Genomic DNA, 19,817 nt, shown 5'->3' with positions numbered 1-19,817 from the left:
CTGTAACTAGGTATCAATTTAGTTCAGTTCTGAAGAAAACCCTACAGCACAACGGGTACAGTGGTAGCCAATATGGCACACACTCCTTTCGAATCGGAGCGGCAACCACAGCGGCCCTGAAAGGCGTTCCCCCAGAACAGATAATGGCAATGGGAAGGTGGCGCAGCTCTGTGTACATGCGTTATATCCGCTAAATATCAGGTGCAACTTAAAATTGATAGGAATAAACGTTATCATAAACATAATAATTATAAGGATAATAATAATGATAACTTTATATACAGCATAATATGTTACGATATCAACGCGCTCCACATAAATTATGCAATTAATTCCCAACAAGGCCACAACATTACATTAATAGAGATCACCATGACAAATTGGAGTTAAATTACTAACGGGCAAACGGGAAAGCAGTAATAATTCTACACAATTATTTAACCTAACTCGTTATAATACAATAAAAAGTTGAACACGACACAAAGTATACAACGTGCAGATCAATTATGTGAAGTGCTCATGTTAATAACCAGAATGGGACTGGAGGATCAACCAGGAGTTACTATCCTGATTAGACTCCCCTAATCATTAATATTGTCGTAACCCCCATCGCTGCTAGGTTTTACATGTAACACAGAGGAACGATCATTCCTTCCTTTTTTCCTTTTAATGGAAACCTACTATCACATACTTTCATAGTAAATTATAAGTGGGAGAATAAGTAGCCCGCGTGTATGATGATATGAATATGAATATAGAACACATTACTTTGGGGAGTTTTTCCATCCTGTTTCAGAGACAACCGGCGACAGGATCTGGATCGTAGGCGACAGCTTGGTCAGACGTGCCAAGCAGAGGGCGAGCATGCTCAACCGCCAAGATCTGGGAAGAGCAAGAGGGACGGTCCAATGGCACGGTCAGGGAGGAGCGACGTTACAAGACCTTCCGCGCCTGGTGGAGAACAGGTTGAGATACAACCAACGAGCACCTGCGCTAGTAATCGTGCATCTGGGAACAAATAACTTGGGCCTGAATGATGCCTGCCAATGCAGAATCGCGATCGATATGGCTCTTCAAACCCTTCGGACAGCCATGCCTCGTACGCACATCGCCTGGTCGACCATCATCCCACGCCTATTCTATCATAGCAGTCGTGGTCATCGAACATCACAAGACGCCATGGATGGGGTCAGGAAATCGCTCAACAAGTACGCGAGGAGATTAATAGCCCGGCTGCCGAATGCGTCAGTTATTGCTCATCAGTTGGATCCATCCAATCACAGTTTATTTTTAAGAGATGGGGTACACCTGTCCGACAGAGGATCCGACGCTCTCATCGATAACTTCCAAGAAGGAATAGACTCGGGCTTGGGTACACATGAATAGAACATTTACATCCACGGAAACGGGACAATAACACTAATTCGGCTATTAATGAGCCTTGTGGAATCTCGGACAGACTGGGTTCGATGTGACAATGGAATTATTATAACACAAAAAGTTGAGGAACAGCGTGTTGTAACGTGAGTTACATATTCAGATATATACGCCTTCATTTTGGGATTCACATTAAACTTGAAACTTATTTAATTGCTGACAAACTAGAACCATATTTAAATTAATGATTGATTTTGATGTACTGGTATACGTCGTACATAATTGTTAAGCTAGCAGAGGGTGGAGTCAGAGCCACTCGGTCGCACAGTAGCCTCAGAACTACAAAGTGGGCCATAGGGGAATTTTCCCCGACAAAGGAAATATAATTATTTTGCTCGTTAAACTAAGCCACAATGGCAATATTGTCGGGTTTTCGCCTCTATCACTGTCTGGCTAGCAGCAAGAATAATAACATAAGATTACAATATGTTACGGATTGAATCCATGATAAATACATGATAATAGTTAGTTAAACAGCATGGGTCCATAGATGGTAAGGAAGCAACCATGGCAAACCACGCCCAACCCCCCCCCCCCCCCCCTCCACACAAAAAAAAAAAAAAAAAAAAAAAAAAAAAAAAATGTGGGTGGAGGATTTCTTTTACTCGTGATTATTCCATGGTTGGTTCCGATTATCACCACTTCTTATATATGCGCTGGTATAGTAGCACCGGGATAACATTGGGGATACTGCAGGAGATACTATCCTGTCGGTGGGTCACGTAAACCCCAGGTATCTGGGGTGATCGGAGGGAGTTACTACCCTTCCGCTGATCGCGTGACTCGAGACCCCACAAATATAGTGTTTCCATAACTATGTTATTTATGCATTGATGATTTTGTGAGTATTGAAAAGTTGTGGGGATCATCCGTAGGAGATACTATCCTACCGGCAGGTCACGTAAACCCCAGGGACCTGGGGTGATCGGAGGGAATTACTATCCTTCCGCTGATCGCGTGACTCGAGATCCCACAAATATAGTGTTTCCATAACTATGTTATTTATGCATTGATGATTTTGTGAGTATTGAAAAGTTGTGGGGATCATCCGTAGGAGATACTATCCTACCGGCAGGTCACGTAAACCCCAGGGACCTGGGGTGATCGGAAGGAGTTACTATCCCTCCGCTGATCACGTGACCGGAGATCCCTACAATTTTGAGTTTCACTCATGGTACATGTACCCTTAAGATTGTTGAATCATATCACGTTTATACATTATTGTCGAATTGTTTATGGTGGACCCTCTTTATTGTGGTTATAAGATTTTGTTATTGCTTTTATGCATGTTACTTGTTTTACTTTGACTTTCCTACTTTACATGTTTTGAGGAAAAGGACTCCTAGTTTCGGAGCGGAATAAATGTCGAGCAAACTGCAAATCAGTCTAAAGTTGTCTTCTTCCTAGAATAACGTGATAATAATACATGAGATTTATATAGCGCCATTATCCATTTTAATTAAATGCTCAAGGCGCTTCAAAATATTAGGAACACATTACATCATGACAAAGAATCGGTACATTTACATAAGAAAGAAAATGCAAAAATGAAAGAAGGAAAGAATGAATGTCTGTCTTCAAAACGCAAAATTAAACAAATGGGATTTAAGGTTGCTCTTAAAAGATGTTGAAGAGTCGGAGTTCTTCAGCTCCTGTGGAAGTGAATTCCACAGGGCTGGTCCGGCATGAGCAAAAGCTCGTTCCCCCCAAGATTTCTTTGAAAGCGGTATGTGTAGAAGACCAGAGTTGGAAGATCGGAGGGTACGTGTGGGTTGGTAGAGGTGAACTAAAGACTGGTTGTATTCAGGAGCTGTTTTGTTCATGATTTGATGAACTAAAAGAAGGATTTTGAAAATTATACGTTCTTTTACAGGCAACCAATGGAGATTTTGTAAGATAGGAGTAATATGACTATGTTTGCTTGACAGAGAAATGATGCGTGCAGCTGCATTTTGTAGTTTTTGTAACTGTGCAATTTGTGAATTTGGTAAATTATAGAGTAAACTGTTGCCGAAATCCAAACGTGAAGAAATAAGTGAGTGAACAAGTTTCTCTGTTGCCGAACGAGTCAGATATTTCCGTATGAAGCCAATATTGCGCAATTGATAGCGAACTGATCTGGAAATGCTTGTGATTTGTTTGAACATAGACATTTGAGAATCAAGAATGACGCCAAGATCGCGACATGACTTTGATAAGGGAATGGTGTTACCGGAAATAGAAATTGAGTCTATATTTAATTTATTCAACTGAGGTTTTGAGCCGAAAAGAATGAATTCGCATTTACTATGATTTAATAGCAGAGAATGTGACTTCATCCAGGCGTCAATATCAGCGATGCAATTTTCCAAATTTTGCAAGGTTTGGGAAGCTCGAATTTGATGCGGCGGAAAAGAAACAAAAACTTGTATGTCATCTGCATATAAATGATATTGAACAGAGTGACGTTGAAAAACATTTCTGAGACCAGTTAGATATATTGAAAATAAGGTGGGCCCGCCCACAGAGCCTTGGGGTACTCCACAGCCAAGTGGCCTGGGGGAGGATGTGAAACCATTTAAAAGGACAGACTGTGAATGGCATGAAAGATATGATTCAAACCATTCGAGAGCCTGGTCCTGGATACCCAGACTTGTGAGAGTATTTACAAGTATTTTGTGGTCTACGGTGTCGAAGGCTGAGGACAGATCTAAAAGGACCATGGCAGTGACAGATCCGGAGTCCATTTCTCGTAAGATTGAGCTTGAAACATTGATGAGAAGGGTCTCAACACTATGATGAGGGCGGTAAGCTGACTGTAAAGGGTCGAATAAATTGTGTTCCAGCAAATAATCTGAGAGTCTAGAGAACACAACTCTCTCTAGAATTTTGAACAAAAATGGCAGATTACACACAGGACGGTAATTTTTCAGGGATTCATGGTCCAAAGAGGGTTTTTTCAACAAAGGGCGTATAAGTGCTGTTTTTAAGACTGAGGGTACAGTGGCTTGATTCATACTAAGATTAACAATGTCAGAAATAATCGGGGCAAATATCGGAGCGCAATCTTTTAAAAGAATGGTAGGAACTGGATCTAATGGACAAGATTTAGGGGGCAATTTACGAAGAAGGGAAAGAATTTCATCTGCGGTGGTATGTTGAAAGGTCCTTAGTGTGGAGGAGGTGACAGGTTCGAGTGGTATAACATTTGGATTAAGACTATCTCGGATTTTTTTAACTTTTAAACAGAAGAACTGAATAAACGTTTCAGCCATGGAATTGCCATCAACATATGACGGCAATGGAGAAGACTGTTTGCGGTTCAAGAGTCGATTGGCGACATTGTAGAGTTTCTTGTGATCATCGCCGCAATCCTCGATGAGTCTGGTGTGGTATGAACGTTTCGCCTTGGAGACAAGGTAGCTCACCCGGTCTCTCTGAGCACAAAACATCTCTCGGTCAATCTGGAGCTTTCCATTGTCCCGCCATTTCCTCTCAAGTCTCCGCCGCTCTTTCTTCGCTTCGGTGATGTCATGGTTATACCAAGGACTGTCTTGATGAGCTCTTACTTTCCGAGTCCTGGCTGGAGCATGGGAGTTCAGTAACCTGCAGAGTTCTGAGTTGTAGCGGATAACGGCAGCATCGACGCTCTCTGTTGCTGAAGACATGATGCTACTGTTAGTAACATCGTTGGCGAAATCAGTCCTGTTGATGCCCTTGATATTACGAGAGGAGAAAGTTGCATTTTTCCGCTGGGGCTTGTCGAAACGTAGCAAACAGGTAACAGCAGAGTGATCAGAGATACCGGGTATTACTCGTAGGCGAGAGTACAACAGTCTATCGGAGTTCCTGACCAGAATGACATCAAGAATATGGCCATGGTCGTGCGTAGGCGTAGTCACCAACTGGCAGAGCCCATGCCCGTCGACAAGATCATTGAACCTTTGGGTGTGTTGGGATGAGAGATTGTCTAAATGTATATTAAGATCTCCTGTGATGACCAGAGGAGATAATTTATACAATTTCTCATCCAACAGATCTGAGAATTCATTAATGAACAGTGAAAAAGATTGATAACCTGGTGGTCTATACATGACTAAGATCTCAAGACTAGTCGTGCCATTGGAGACCACGGCTGACATAGATTCAAAACTTGTATAGTTGCCTAATTGGTTAATATGTACAGAGAGATTGTCCCTGTACAAGAGCCCGACACCACCTTCACGCCTGGAGGCTCTGGGGTGGTGCAGAAATGCAAAGCCAGGGGGAGTGAGGTCAGCTATGACTGCATCATCAGATGCAGACAGCCATGTCTCACTGATAGCAGCGATATCACATTTGTTATCCTTAACAAAGTCATTAAAAATAGTGGATTTATTTCGAAGGGAGCGTGCATTAATAGTACATAATTTAAGATGGTCTTCGAATCCGTCACGGCCACCCCGTTTCCCCCGATGTGTCCTCAGCCGTCGCCCGATACCTAGGGATAAAATCCTCCCCCAGGCCAAGGTGTTGTCCTCACGCCATTTTTCACATTTACATGTACTTCCGGAATTGAGTGAGTGTAGAAATTCACTCGTATACTGAATCCTATGAATATCCAAAGTCGAGGCGGAGTCATCACCAGAAGGGCCTGGATTAGGGTTAATATCCCCACAACTTAGTAGTTTGACATGATAGGTTGACACGGAATTGTGATAGTACAGTATGGGACCCCCAATGTACTTTCCCTTTGATTGTGCAGAGACATTGAACTGCTGAGAGTAGCTAGCTCTCATACAACAATAAGTATGTGGTAGCTGAGTGCTTCTACACAAGAGAAGCACCACCAATACAATGGAATACAATTTCAATGGTATCATTGTGTCTGTGAGAGTGATCACACAATGCCAAATACATGTACAGTATGGTCTATGTATAGGCAAAACAGAAATGGCTGTACCTATACATACAGTATGGCAAAACTGAGAATAAATCTTAATCTAAATACGCTAGAAATACAGTGTAAAACAATCTCAAAAACTTTACCACAGGTGCTTGAAGACAGACATTCATAGATAGAATACAATTCACAATCAAAGAAATATCAGAAATAGCAAAAATATACTGAAAATCAAGAGCTCTGTAGGCGGGCAGCCACAAGGCGCGCACAACCATATATAGACTCATAATAAATGATAAGAGTCATTCTGGGAGAGTCAAGGATAGACAAAACAATTGCTGGCATAGGCCAGAAATAACGCGCGCCTTTTACAGCTGTTTAAGCGGTGCCTTTGTGAGACAGCGACATGTGAAATTTACCTCTGTAAAGAAACCGAAAATGCGCACAGCCAGTGAATCTACAACGGTGGAGTTATGCGCGCAGTAAGCGTGGGAACGCCGTGTGCAAGATTTTCTCACTTTCGACTTTATCTCCGCTCGGAGAAGTCCTTTTTCCCCGGCCCACCCACCCCTCTTTAGTTTAAGTAGAGTTGAAGAAGTAAACTACTTAAAGTTGATTGAGGATTGACAAATTGGAAGTACAATGTTGTTTTGAGTGATATAACGAATTGTATGTATTTAATATCATGGTAACACGGGGGTTGACTGGGGGAGGATTTCTTTTACTCGTGATTATTCCATGGTTGGTTCCGATTATCACCACTTCTTATATATGCGCTGGTATAGTAGCACCGGGATAACATTGGGGATACTGCAGGAGATACTATCCTGTCGGTGGGTCACGTAAACCCCAGGTATCTGGGGTGATCGGAGGGAGTTACAGCTTGGTCAGACGTGCCAAGCAGAGGGCGAGCATGCTCAACCGCCAAGATCTGGGAAGAGCAAGAGGGACGGTCCAATGGCACGGTCAGGGAGGAGCGACGTTACAAGACCTTCCGCGCCTGGTGGAGAACAGGTTGAGATACAACCAACGAGCACCTGCGCTAGTAATCGTGCATCTGGGAACAAATAACTTGGGCCTGAATGATGCCTGCCAATGCAGAATCGCGATCGATATGGCTCTTCAAACCCTTCGGACAGCCATGCCTCGTACGCACATCGCCTGGTCGACCATCATCCCACGCCTATTCTATCATAGCAGTCGTGGTCATCGAACATCACAAGACGCCATGGATGGGGTCAGGAAATCGCTCAACAAGTACGCGAGGAGATTAATAGCCCGGCTGCCGAATGCGTCAGTTATTGCTCATCAGTTGGATCCATCCAATCACAGTTTATTTTTAAGAGATGGGGTACACCTGTCCGACAGAGGATCCGACGCTCTCATCGATAACTTCCAAGAAGGAATAGACTCGGGCTTGGGTACACATGAATAGAACATTTACATCCACGGAAACGGGACAATAACACTAATTCGGCTATTAATGAGCCTTGTGGAATCTCGGACAGACTGGGTTCGATGTGACAATGGAATTATTATAACACAAAAAGTTGAGGAACAGCGTGTTGTAACGTGAGTTACATATTCAGATATATACGCCTTCATTTTGGGATTCACATTAAACTTGAAACTTATTTAATTGCTGACAAACTAGAACCATATTTAAATTAATGATTGATTTTGATGTACTGGTATACGTCGTACATAATTGTTAAGCTAGCAGAGGGTGGAGTCAGAGCCACTCGGTCGCACAGTAGCCTCAGAACTACAAAGTGGGCCATAGGGGAATTTTCCCCGACAAAGGAAATATAATTATTTTGCTCGTTAAACTAAGCCACAATGGCAATATTGTCGGGTTTTCGCCTCTATCACTGTCTGGCTAGCAGCAAGAATAATAACATAAGATTACAATATGTTACGGATTGAATCCATGATAAATACATGATAATAGTTAGTTAAACAGCATGGGTCCATAGATGGTAAGGAAGCAACCATGGCAAACCACGCCCAACCCCCCCCCCCCCCCCCTCCACACAAAAAAAAAAAAAAAAAAAAAAAAAAAAAAAAATGTGGGTGGAGGATTTCTTTTACTCGTGATTATTCCATGGTTGGTTCCGATTATCACCACTTCTTATATATGCGCTGGTATAGTAGCACCGGGATAACATTGGGGATACTGCAGGAGATACTATCCTGTCGGTGGGTCACGTAAACCCCAGGTATCTGGGGTGATCGGAGGGAGTTACTACCCTTCCGCTGATCGCGTGACTCGAGACCCCACAAATATAGTGTTTCCATAACTATGTTATTTATGCATTGATGATTTTGTGAGTATTGAAAAGTTGTGGGGATCATCCGTAGGAGATACTATCCTACCGGCAGGTCACGTAAACCCCAGGGACCTGGGGTGATCGGAGGGAATTACTATCCTTCCGCTGATCGCGTGACTCGAGATCCCACAAATATAGTGTTTCCATAACTATGTTATTTATGCATTGATGATTTTGTGAGTATTGAAAAGTTGTGGGGATCATCCGTAGGAGATACTATCCTACCGGCAGGTCACGTAAACCCCAGGGACCTGGGGTGATCGGAAGGAGTTACTATCCCTCCGCTGATCACGTGACCGGAGATCCCTACAATTTTGAGTTTCACTCATGGTACATGTACCCTTAAGATTGTTGAATCATATCACGTTTATACATTATTGTCGAATTGTTTATGGTGGACCCTCTTTATTGTGGTTATAAGATTTTGTTATTGCTTTTATGCATGTTACTTGTTTTACTTTGACTTTCCTACTTTACATGTTTTGAGGAAAAGGACTCCTAGTTTCGGAGCGGAATAAATGTCGAGCAAACTGCAAATCAGTCTAAAGTTGTCTTCTTCCTAGAAGTGGGTTATTGATGTAGACAAATGCTCATGTACCCTTTATAGCTCATTATATGTATGTTTTTTACCAAAGAAGAAAAAAAGCTAGTCAGTCACTCAATAGTGTCTGACAGTGAAGTCTAGCAAGTAAACAGGTTTCCTTGCATAATTTGAATATTAGGACACTGCTAAATTTTAAAGTTCACAGAGAGGACATACATGACATATTCATAATTCCTGCAAAGTTCTACAGATTTTGAGGTTGCATGGTTGCAAAAGGGACATAGTATCTTTAAAGGTATGGAAAATTTGTATTTTGGAATATATAAACCAGCAGAAGAACAAATATTTAGAAAAATGAGTAACTCCAATATAATCATATATCAAAGCATTGCGTCTGGTATCTGAGTACCAAAAGAGATCATTGCTTTCAATAAGGAAGACTGTTTTCTATGACAAGGCAGATTACACAAGCTTGTTGCCTTTTTATTGTGTAACTTTAAAAGCTAATTAATTGAAGGTAATAGGCATTTCTTTTAACATACTTACAGCAATGAAATACCTTGCCTGTTCACATAGTAAATCGTCATGTTGGGTATAAACTTGGACCCAAAGTAAAAAATGGAATTGAAAATCTCAAGCACACAAACCCGTTTTGCAGTTGTATCATCAGACCTCTTTCCTCCCTTTTCCTCCATCGACGGAAAATATATTAAAGCATAGACTTAGTTATATTAAAATGTGAGTTATACATTCACAAAATGTAATTCATAAGCTTGGTAGCCTTATTTTTCATTTCGATACAGGAACAAGAATCAGAGACTGTTTTGTTGGAGCTTGTTCCTCCAGCCTTATGGACTAAGAGTGACTCATATTAAAGAAATGGACAACATCATCGCCGATACGCTTTGTAGAGCATAGGCATATCTACTGAACAGTTGCAAGTTGTAAAACACCATGAAACGGGCCCTGATCTACCCATTATACAAGATTTATTGAATAAAGCAAATGAGAGTATTGTAACAAACTCTACAAAATACTAAAGAGCTTTGAGTGTTATCAAGTGACATAGTGTACACTGACATAACAGTAGGAAATATAAAACTGAAATCTGAAAGTGCTGCAAGGTAGAGGGGGGGGGGGGCATTGACATTCAGCGCGTTTCTATTAAAAGCCATTATCCGGTTAACCCTATTTAGCCCGGGCTATTTTGAAACTGCATAGCCCGGGGGGGGGGGGGGGGGGGGGGGGGGGGGCTTCTAAGGCCCCCCCCCCCTATGATCTCGGCCGTGAAACTTGAAAATTTGCATACATGTCAAGTGAAGTGTATAGAATACTATGGTAATTTCAATTTCTTGAAAAATTCACTCATTTGCAAATTTATGGTAATTTATGCAAATAAGGTCATAAAATTCACATTTTTGCCCATAAATCAGACATTATTCATATTTAAGCATTCTTTCTCACTACATATATTTGTTAGACCATTTGGAATAATAATACAACACAAAAAATTGAACAAACAGGGTTATTCCTTATGTTATCTATTGTTTTGATAATTTCTTATGTATTTCTTTGTTTTTTTAACTTATGTATCTTATTGTTTTTGTTGTTTTATTTCATTTCCAACTATAATTCAACCTATGACCCCAAAATAAACACCTTAACTATAAACAAGACCAAATAACCAATGTTTTATCTCATTATTTGAAAAATGAGATTTCCATATGTTTTGGACACAAATCACAAAAATGAGCGATTTTCGGGCTGACATGCAAAGACAAAACGACACGTGACTTTTTAACGGTAGGTCCGATTTTCGAAAAATTTCTTTCAAAAGATGCGCAAGACTCGAAAAAAAATAGTCACAAAATTTCAGTGCAAGATTTTTTTGCGTTAAAAAATTATCGCGAAAAATGTCGAGGGGGGGGGGCTTCTAAAGCCCCCCCCCGGGCTAAATAGGGTTAATGGCCGATAAGGGATGAATTTTGCCTTATAGAAACTGACTTGCTCCGCCGTGAGATCTGTGTCGCGTTCCGGGCAAGAAGGATATTGCAGGGGAAGCTAACCGGATAACGTAAGTAGAAACTCACCTCATTCCGGTTGAGTGCACATAGCAGAGAGAAACCAGAAATCAGAGTGATCACGTGATCGGAATATTTTACATCGATGCATGCAACACTACAATCCCAGGTTGACCTAGCAGTCCCTCAATACTTTGCAGTGACCTTAGCCAAAGTTTGATGAACTTTTATTCACGGCCGTGTAATCGGAGCAGTGTATTTTTCAGGATAATGCGCGTAGATAGAAACTGCCCTTCCCTGCCAATTGTAGACTATTTTCTTCAACCAGATAAATTCAGTATAACTAATGGAAACATGCTGATTGACACAGAGATCTCGGTTATGGTAAGCAATATGAAAATGAAAATTGGTACACATATTGAATAAAGTATACACAACATGCTTCCATCCAATTTTGGCAATACCCTATACTGTTACAGGAGGACTAAACAATGTTGAAAGATAGTACAAAGCATTGAATATAAATTCAAATCAAATATTAGTCTTCTTTGGACGTGTTTTAAACGTTAATATGCCTTAGTTCGGACATGGGAAGTTACAAAATATTAAATCTTCTTTAGCATAACAGAATACATGGACTTGGCAACAGAGTTCAATGACTATAGGTTATGCATACAAACCTCCAACAAGCTCCTATGTCTTTGTAAATCCAACTCTTGGTCGAGTAGCTTGCTGATCTGAAAGAGTTGAGTTAGGATAAAGAGCATTTATAAAGCATGTGATCCAAACAGGACACTGTGACCCCAAATTTTATATCTATATAGACATTTTTATAAATACACGTCATTAAAAAATTGGTCGGCATCATTCTTTTAAGTTTCAATCCATGTTTTATAAAAGGCAACACTTTCCCTGTTGGAGCCAAGTGTGTACCTCACTAATTACCCAGTGACATGATTAAACGGCTAAAAATGGTGGGAGGACAGAACAAAATATTGAGGGCAGCTTGGCAGCAATGATCGATGGCTACAATTATGCAAACAAACCCTGTTTTCTGCAGATGTGTAAAAAGACAACTCTGGGTAGGCTGGCTTGATCATTTGAAAAAGAGTTGAGGAGGGATTCAAGATCATTTATAAAGCATGTGATCCAAAGAGGATAGTAGGACCCCCAAAGAGGGTCCTTTGAATTATTCATGTGTATGTATGTGTTTTGGGTTTTTACAGACGTGTATTAATCAGATATGATAATTTATGTCTGGGGACCGACCTTTAAACGTCACCATCCGAAAGACGTGACTCAGTTTCGAACCTGCATCCTCGGCTGAATCAGTTTGTAACTTCCACTTTTTAGCTGGATTACAGGCGCAAGCCACAACGCCTAGTTGAAATTATCCCCCCCCCCCCTTTTTATATTAAAGGTATGGGAAATTTGTATTTTGGAATATATGAACCAACTGAAAAATAAATATTCAGAAAAATGAGTAACTCCAATATAATCATGTTTTGTTGGAGCTTGTTCCTCCAGCCTTATGGACTAAAAGTGACTCATATTAAAGGAATGGACAATATCATTGCCGATCACTTTCTAGAGCATAGGCATATCTACTGAACAGTTGTAAGTTGTAAAACACCATGAAACAGGCCCTGATCTACCCATTATACAATATTTATTGAATAGCCTAAAGAAACTAAAGAGCTTTGAGTGTTATCAAGTGATATAGTGTACACTGACATATTAACAGTAGGCAATATAAAACTGAAATCTGAAAGTGCTGCAAGGTAGAGGAGGGGGGGGGGCATTGACATTGACACAGAGATCTCGCTATGGTTAGCGATTTGAAGATGAAAATTGGTACACATATTGAATAAAGTATACACAACATTGACACAGAGCTTTTATCCAATGTTGGCAATACCCTATTACACTGTTACGTGAGGACTAAACAATGTGGAAAGAGAGTACTAAGCATTGAATATAAATTCAAATCAAATTTGGTCTTCTTTGGACGTGTTTTAAACTTTAATATGCCTTAGTTAGGACATGGTAAGTTACAAAGAATTAAATCTTCTTAAGCATAACATAATACATGGACTTGACAACAGTGTTTAATGGCTACAGTTTATGCATACGAACCTCTATTAAGATCCTTTGTCTTTGTAAATCCAACTCTTGGTCGCATAGCTCGCTCATCTGAAAGAGTTGAGTATTAAAGGATAAAGATCATTTATAAAGCATGTGATCCAAACAGGACACTGTGACCCCAAGTTTTATATTTTATATAGACATTTTATAAATACATTTCATTAAAAAAAATCAGTCGGCGTCATTGTTTTAAGTTTCAATTCACGTTTTAGAAAAGGTAACACTTTCCCTCTTGGAGCCAAGTGCATGTGTACCTAACTAATTACCCAGTGACATGATTTAATGGCTTAAAATTGTGGGAGGACAGAACAAAATATTGAGGGCAGCTTGGCAGCAATGATCGATGGACGACCATGCTCCTGAAAAATAGAAGAAGGTTATACTCCGACCTCACGCCCCATGGTATTAAGAAGCCCTGCAGAAGATGAAACAGGAGAGACGACGATGTGAACGTAAAGGTCTTCCCTCCTAATAGACAAAGATATATACCAGACAAAATGCAAGGTCTACAACGAACAGAACAACCAGGCCAAGAATCAGTACATACAGGCAAAGATCTCAGATTTCGATCAGAAAGACCTGTTCCACGTTGTACGTCAATTAACCTCACCAGTACATGCTCACATCCTTCCTCAACACAAATGTTCTGCTCAGCTTGCGAATCGGTTCGTTGATTACTTCCAAGAGAAAATCAAACATCTCTGAGATGACCTGAATCTTGTGATTCATAATGACCTATCCGTCGATATCTTAGAGACATATCTATCATCAATGCTAGAATTCGATATCACCACGGAGGATGAGATTCTCAATATTCTTAAGTCCACATCGACAACTTCCTGTGACCTCAACCCTATGCCTATACCACTTCTGAAGAAGTGCTTATCTGAACTTCTACCTGTGATGACTAAGATTGTCAACGAAAGTCTACAATCTGGGGTTGTTCCTGTATCACTGAAGCAAGCTGTCATGATTCCTAAGCTGAAGAAGCCTGGCCTCACACCTGAAGTACTTGCATACTATTTGCCTATTTCTAACATCAGCCACATTAGCAAGGTCATCGAAAAGGTTGCAATTGCCCAGATACAGGAATACCTGACATCACATGACCTGCTTCCTCAGACACAATCGGCATATACATCTCACCACAGTGTAGAAACGGCCTTACTGCGCATCAACAACGACATCTTGAGATGGACAAGCGCTTGGAAGCCATACTCCAATAGTCCAATTAGACTTCACAGCTGCTTTTGACACGATCGATCACCTTCTCATCCTAGATCGATTGTTCCGTCGTTAAGGACTCGCAAGTACTGTCCTCAGCTGGTTGAGATCGTACTTCCCACAACGGAGTCAAGCCGTCAAAGTTGGGACCAGTACCTCACAAACTGTCGAGGATACTATCGAGGTTGCTCAGGGTTCTGTCATGGGGCCACTTACGTTCATCCTATACACCGCACCGATCAACGACATCATTTCAGCTCACAAGCTCAATATCATGATCTACGCAGACGACACCCAGATTTATGCCATATTTCATCCTTCAGAACGTTATGTATTCACTTACAAACTGAACGCGTGCATTAAGGACATTTGAAGTTGGGCTGTTCGAAATCAACTTGCCATAAACGATAAGAAAACAGAGGTTACTGTTACATTTCCATCAAGATTCCTTAATCGGCCCAGTGTTACCCTGATGGTAGGTGACACCAACATAGCGGCATCAGCAAAGGCAAGAAACTTGGGAGCTAGCATTGACCACCAACTTATGATGAAAACCCAAGTTAAGAACATCTGCAGATCTTCCATGGCTGCCATCCGCAAAATCGGACAGATCCGGATGTACCTTGACACTAAAACAACAAAGAAACTCGTCCATGCATTCGTCATTTCACGACTGGACTCATGGAACTCTCTACTCAGTTGCCTCCCAGACACAGAAGTGAACAAACTACAACGCATTTAGAATACCGTAGCCAGAATGATTGAGCAATCCCGACGGTCAGAGCACATATCACCCATCCTCCTTCGTCTCCACTGGTTGCCTGTCACTGGTTGCCGCACTCTCCGATCTTAGCAACAAAGTGCACTACAAGTTCTACGCACGAACCCATACTCAATTCTACGGCGAAAGATCCCTCAGCTACTATGGACCCACCCTATGGAACAACCTCCTCCTCAATATTAGTAACGCCACGACAGCCGATTCATTAAAATCATTTCTGAAGACATTTATGTTCATTCAATAGTCTGTAATTATATGGTAGTTTATGTCAAATAATGTTATTTCCTTACTACAATAAAAGATCAAATTATTTAACTATTAGAATTGTGTTCATAATTTTAGGCTTATACCGAAAGGGTGGGTAGGGTAGCGTCGCGTCGCGTTAACTTGAACGCGACCATCCGTCCAAAGCCCCCCCCCCGGTTTTCCCGAAAGGGTGCGTTGACTAGTCTTCCACATCAGTCGTTTATAATAGAATTTAAGGAATAGTAATTTAAATTGTTTAAATTCAAATAATCAAAATATAAACAGATTAAATAGTAAATCAAACTAGTTTTTACGTAGTCTTGCAGATCAGGCGTTTATAAGAATTAAATCAATAAATAACAAGAAACACAATCAAATAACTATGATATCTAAAATGTCTAATAAAGGTGTTTACCTAGTCTTGCATATCAGTCGTTTATTTATTAAAATAACAAAAAAAATAATATTCATTTCTTTCTATGTATGTTATTCAGAAAGCCCCCCCCCCCCCCCCCCTGCTCGCTTATCCCGAAAGGGTGCATTAAAGGTGAATTGGGAAGAAAGTGATGAAAATATGCATGATTGCTATTGTTGGAATGCTGATGACATAAGGAATACAATATATTGATTGACAGAAATTTGCATGTGTTGTTAAATTATTATTAGACTTAGAAAGATCAATAGTGTAAGCAGAGGAACCCGGAAGCGGTGATATTCTCGTATCTCCGTGGACTGTTCCTAAACCCGGAAGTACAACGTATTATTTCAATGTAAATACGTACACAAACATGGGTCATTTGTTTAGTACATTTTGCAATTTTTGTGATATTTAATGAAGTCTTTTATCGAATATACAATAAAGTAATAAACATTCTTTCAATTATATAAGCATTGGTTACTTCCCGATGTTTGGTTTCCTTGAAATATTGACGTTTGGTACCGTAAAATTGATTGTCTCTAGTTGCAGATCCTGACACACCGGCTTCGCCTATGTTTTGTTTTGATAATTAGCGTAACTTGAATCTCGTGGCACGGGGAAAACTCGCGATAGCTCAGCTCAGCCATTCGTAGTGCAGTGTTCACTGTGTTTCGGTGTATTGCAGCGTGACATTTTTGGGAGATAATAGTTGTTTTTCTCGGGTTATAATTAGCTGAAACGTCTGTCAATTAAACAAATTAAGCAAGGAGACCGCGATCAGAATGCAGGTGAGCTAAAACAGTTGTATTCCTCGGCTTGTAATTACTTCGTGTCTAGTTGAAATGTCTGCTGATCGAGAAAAAAACTCAGCAAAGAGACGGCGCGATAGTGCGGTACTTTCTCTTCGCCATGCATGTACGAATCGACGATACAACAGGGAAGAATTGTTGGGGTAGGACGAAGAATCACCCCATTTTCCCCATCAAAGACTTCTTCAAATTATAATTTCAAGTGGCCATCCAGATGCTCAGAGAAGTTGAGCAACCTAGTATTAAAGCCAAAATTGTACATACTCCCTTTGCATATTTTGAGATAATGTCGCCCAACCCGCTGTTTGAATGTTTCCCTATGCACCCGCTGAAGCTCCGACGCCTTTGGCGTAGGCGTTGTCTCGGAGCTTCCTAGGGTAGCTGCAGCTGCAACTCCCGCATCACGATTCGATCAGCGTTTACGTACATTCTTGTCGTCTTTACATTCGCCCAATTCACCATCATCTTCACTTTCTTTACCATCATCACTGCTACTAACTTCTTCTTCATCATACTCTATTCGTTTCTAGTTCATCTGAGCTGTCTTCTGTCATTTTTACTGATGATTATCATCCCAATATAACATCTATACTTTCACTCTGATTATGTACCCTGCAGTGCTATCTGATTGCGAATAGAATGCGCGCGGTGACCGTGTTGTGAATAGTCCACGGAATGACGTCACACGCCCAAACCTCCTAATGGTATCGTAGACGAAATTCTCTCAGAAAAACTTGATTCTCTTAACTTCATTCCATTATATCTCCTTCCCCTTATGTTTATTGACAATGAACCTAAAAACAAAAATGAAGAACTGAAAATAACCTTTCTAATGATACCTAATTCAATATGAATGGAAATCACCTTTAAGGTGGTAGGCCTACTCCGTTATTTATTTATTTATTCGTTATTTCATTTGTAAAGACTGTTAAGCATGACTAGTTTACATCAAAAAAGAATTCTTTACATAGAAAGAAATGGATATTATTTTATTTGGCCTTTTAAAAATATTTATTGAATTCATTAATTGATGCAAATCTTATAAACGCCTGATCGTCAAGACTACGTATAAACTAGTTTGATTTAATTTTTAATCTGTTTCTATCTTGATTATTTGAATTGAAACGACCTAAATTACTATTCCGTAAATTATATTATAAACGACTGATGTGGAAGACTAGTCAACGCACCCTTTCGGCGAAACCGGGGGGGGGGGGGGCTTCGGACGAATGGTCGCGTTCAAGTCAACGTGCCGTGATGCGACGCTACCCACCCTTTTATCATATACTGTACATGTATATTATATCTGATTTTTTCATCATTGTATACGATATGTATTTCTGTTAATTCATGCATAATTAAATCTTACGATTAATCATGTAATTCATTATATAATTGATTGCTGTAAAGCGTATAGAGAATTTATTATTATGCGCTATATGAAAAATGACTTTCTTATTTATTATTTTATGGCTATAATTATGCATACAAACCCTGTTTTCTGCAGATGTGTAAAGAGACAACTCTCGGTAGGCTAGCTTGATCAGGAATTGAAGTTGATGAGGAATTCAAGATCATTTATAAGCATGTGATCCAAAGAGGATAGTATGACTCCCAAAGAGGGTCGTTTGAATATTTCCCCCCTTGGATATTAAAGATACTATGTCCCATTTGGGGCCAACCCCAAATTCTGTAGAACTTTGCAGGAATTATGAATATGTCATGTATGTCCTATCTGTGAAATGTAAACGTTAGCAGTGTCCTTATATTCAAATTATGCAAGAAAACCTGTTTACTTGCTAGACTTACTAGACACTGTCAGACACTATTGTCAGTATTGAGTGAGTGATTGGCTTTTTTTCTTCTTTGGTAATAACATACATGAAATGAGCTTTAAAGTATTTGTCTACATCAATAACCTACTTCTTGTAATGGCCAAAATTAAACTGATTGAATCTTTGCGCAGCATAAAACGTACGACCATGCGGTACAATGGTCTGAAAATCAAGACTATTACTTATTGGCTCTCCAGCTCCCATGTCGAATTGGCAACTAATAGTCGTTATTTTCCCACTTAAAGACATTTTCAAGCCCCCTTTTTTAAGGGGAGTTCTAAATTAGTATTATCTTTCAAATGCCATTGGAATTTAACCTTTTCATTTTTTGGCCTGCGAATGGGACATAGTACTTGTAAAGGTATGGGAAATTCATATTTTGGAATATATGAACCAACAGAAAAACAAATATTCAGAAAAATGAGTAACTCCAATATAATCATATATCAAAGCATTGCGTCTGGTATCTAAGTACCAAAAGAGATCATTGTTTTCAATAAGGAAGACTGATTTCTATGACAAGGCAGATTACACGAGCTTGTTGCCTTCTTAATGTATAACTATCAAAGATAATTAATTGAAGGTGATAGGCATTTCTTTTAACATATTTACGGCAATGAAATACCTTGCCTGTTCACATAGTAAAAAGTCATGTTGGGTATAAACTTGGACCCAAAGTAAGAAATGGAATTGAAAATCTCAAGCACACAAACCTTGGGTGGGCCAGCCAGTTTTGCAGTTGTATGACCAGACCTCTTTTTTCTCTTTTCCTCCATCGACTGAAAATATATTAAAGCATAGACTTTGTTATATCAAAATGTGAGTTTATACATTCACAAAACGTAATTTATAAGCTTGGTAGCCTTATTTTTCATTTCAATACGGGAACAAGAATCAGAGACTGTTTTCTTGGAGCTTGTACCTCCAGCCTTATGGACTAAGAGTGACTCGTATTAAAGGAATGGACAACTTCATCGCAAATACGCTTTCTAGAGCATAGGCATATCTACTGCACAGTTGTAAGTTGTAAAACACCATGAAACGGGCCCTGATCTACCCATTATACAAGATTTATTGAATAAAGCACATAAGAGTATTGTAACAAACTCTACAAAATACTAAAGAGCATTGAGTGTTATCAAGTGACATAGTGTACACTGACATAA

The 19,817-nt window shown here is 40.0% G+C and overlaps 1 protein-coding gene across 1 annotated transcript in view; it reads right to left on the bottom strand.

The window, feature by feature from the left end:
• LOC115921134 overlaps positions 1-19,817 on the bottom strand; it is an 81,155-nt gene that overhangs the window by 43,937 nt on the left and 17,401 nt on the right. The window contains exons 2-4 of the mRNA XM_030978259.1: positions 19,365-19,430; positions 13,330-13,386; positions 11,874-11,930 (exon numbers count right to left, since the gene is read on the bottom strand). Of these exons, the coding sequence (XP_030834119.1) occupies positions 11,874-11,930; positions 13,330-13,386; positions 19,365-19,427 (177 nt within the window). The 5' untranslated portion in view covers positions 19,428-19,430. The remainder of the gene's footprint in view (positions 1-11,873; positions 11,931-13,329; positions 13,387-19,364; positions 19,431-19,817) is intronic.

Source organism: Strongylocentrotus purpuratus, unplaced genomic scaffold (genome assembly GCF_000002235.5).
Source record: "Strongylocentrotus purpuratus isolate Spur 01 unplaced genomic scaffold, Spur_5.0 spur5_contig_812, whole genome shotgun sequence".
Lineage (NCBI taxonomy): Eukaryota > Metazoa > Echinodermata > Echinoidea > Camarodonta > Strongylocentrotidae > Strongylocentrotus > Strongylocentrotus purpuratus.
The sequence above is the reverse complement of the archived record's forward strand: the minus strand, read 5'-3'. Positions and strand labels throughout refer to the sequence as shown.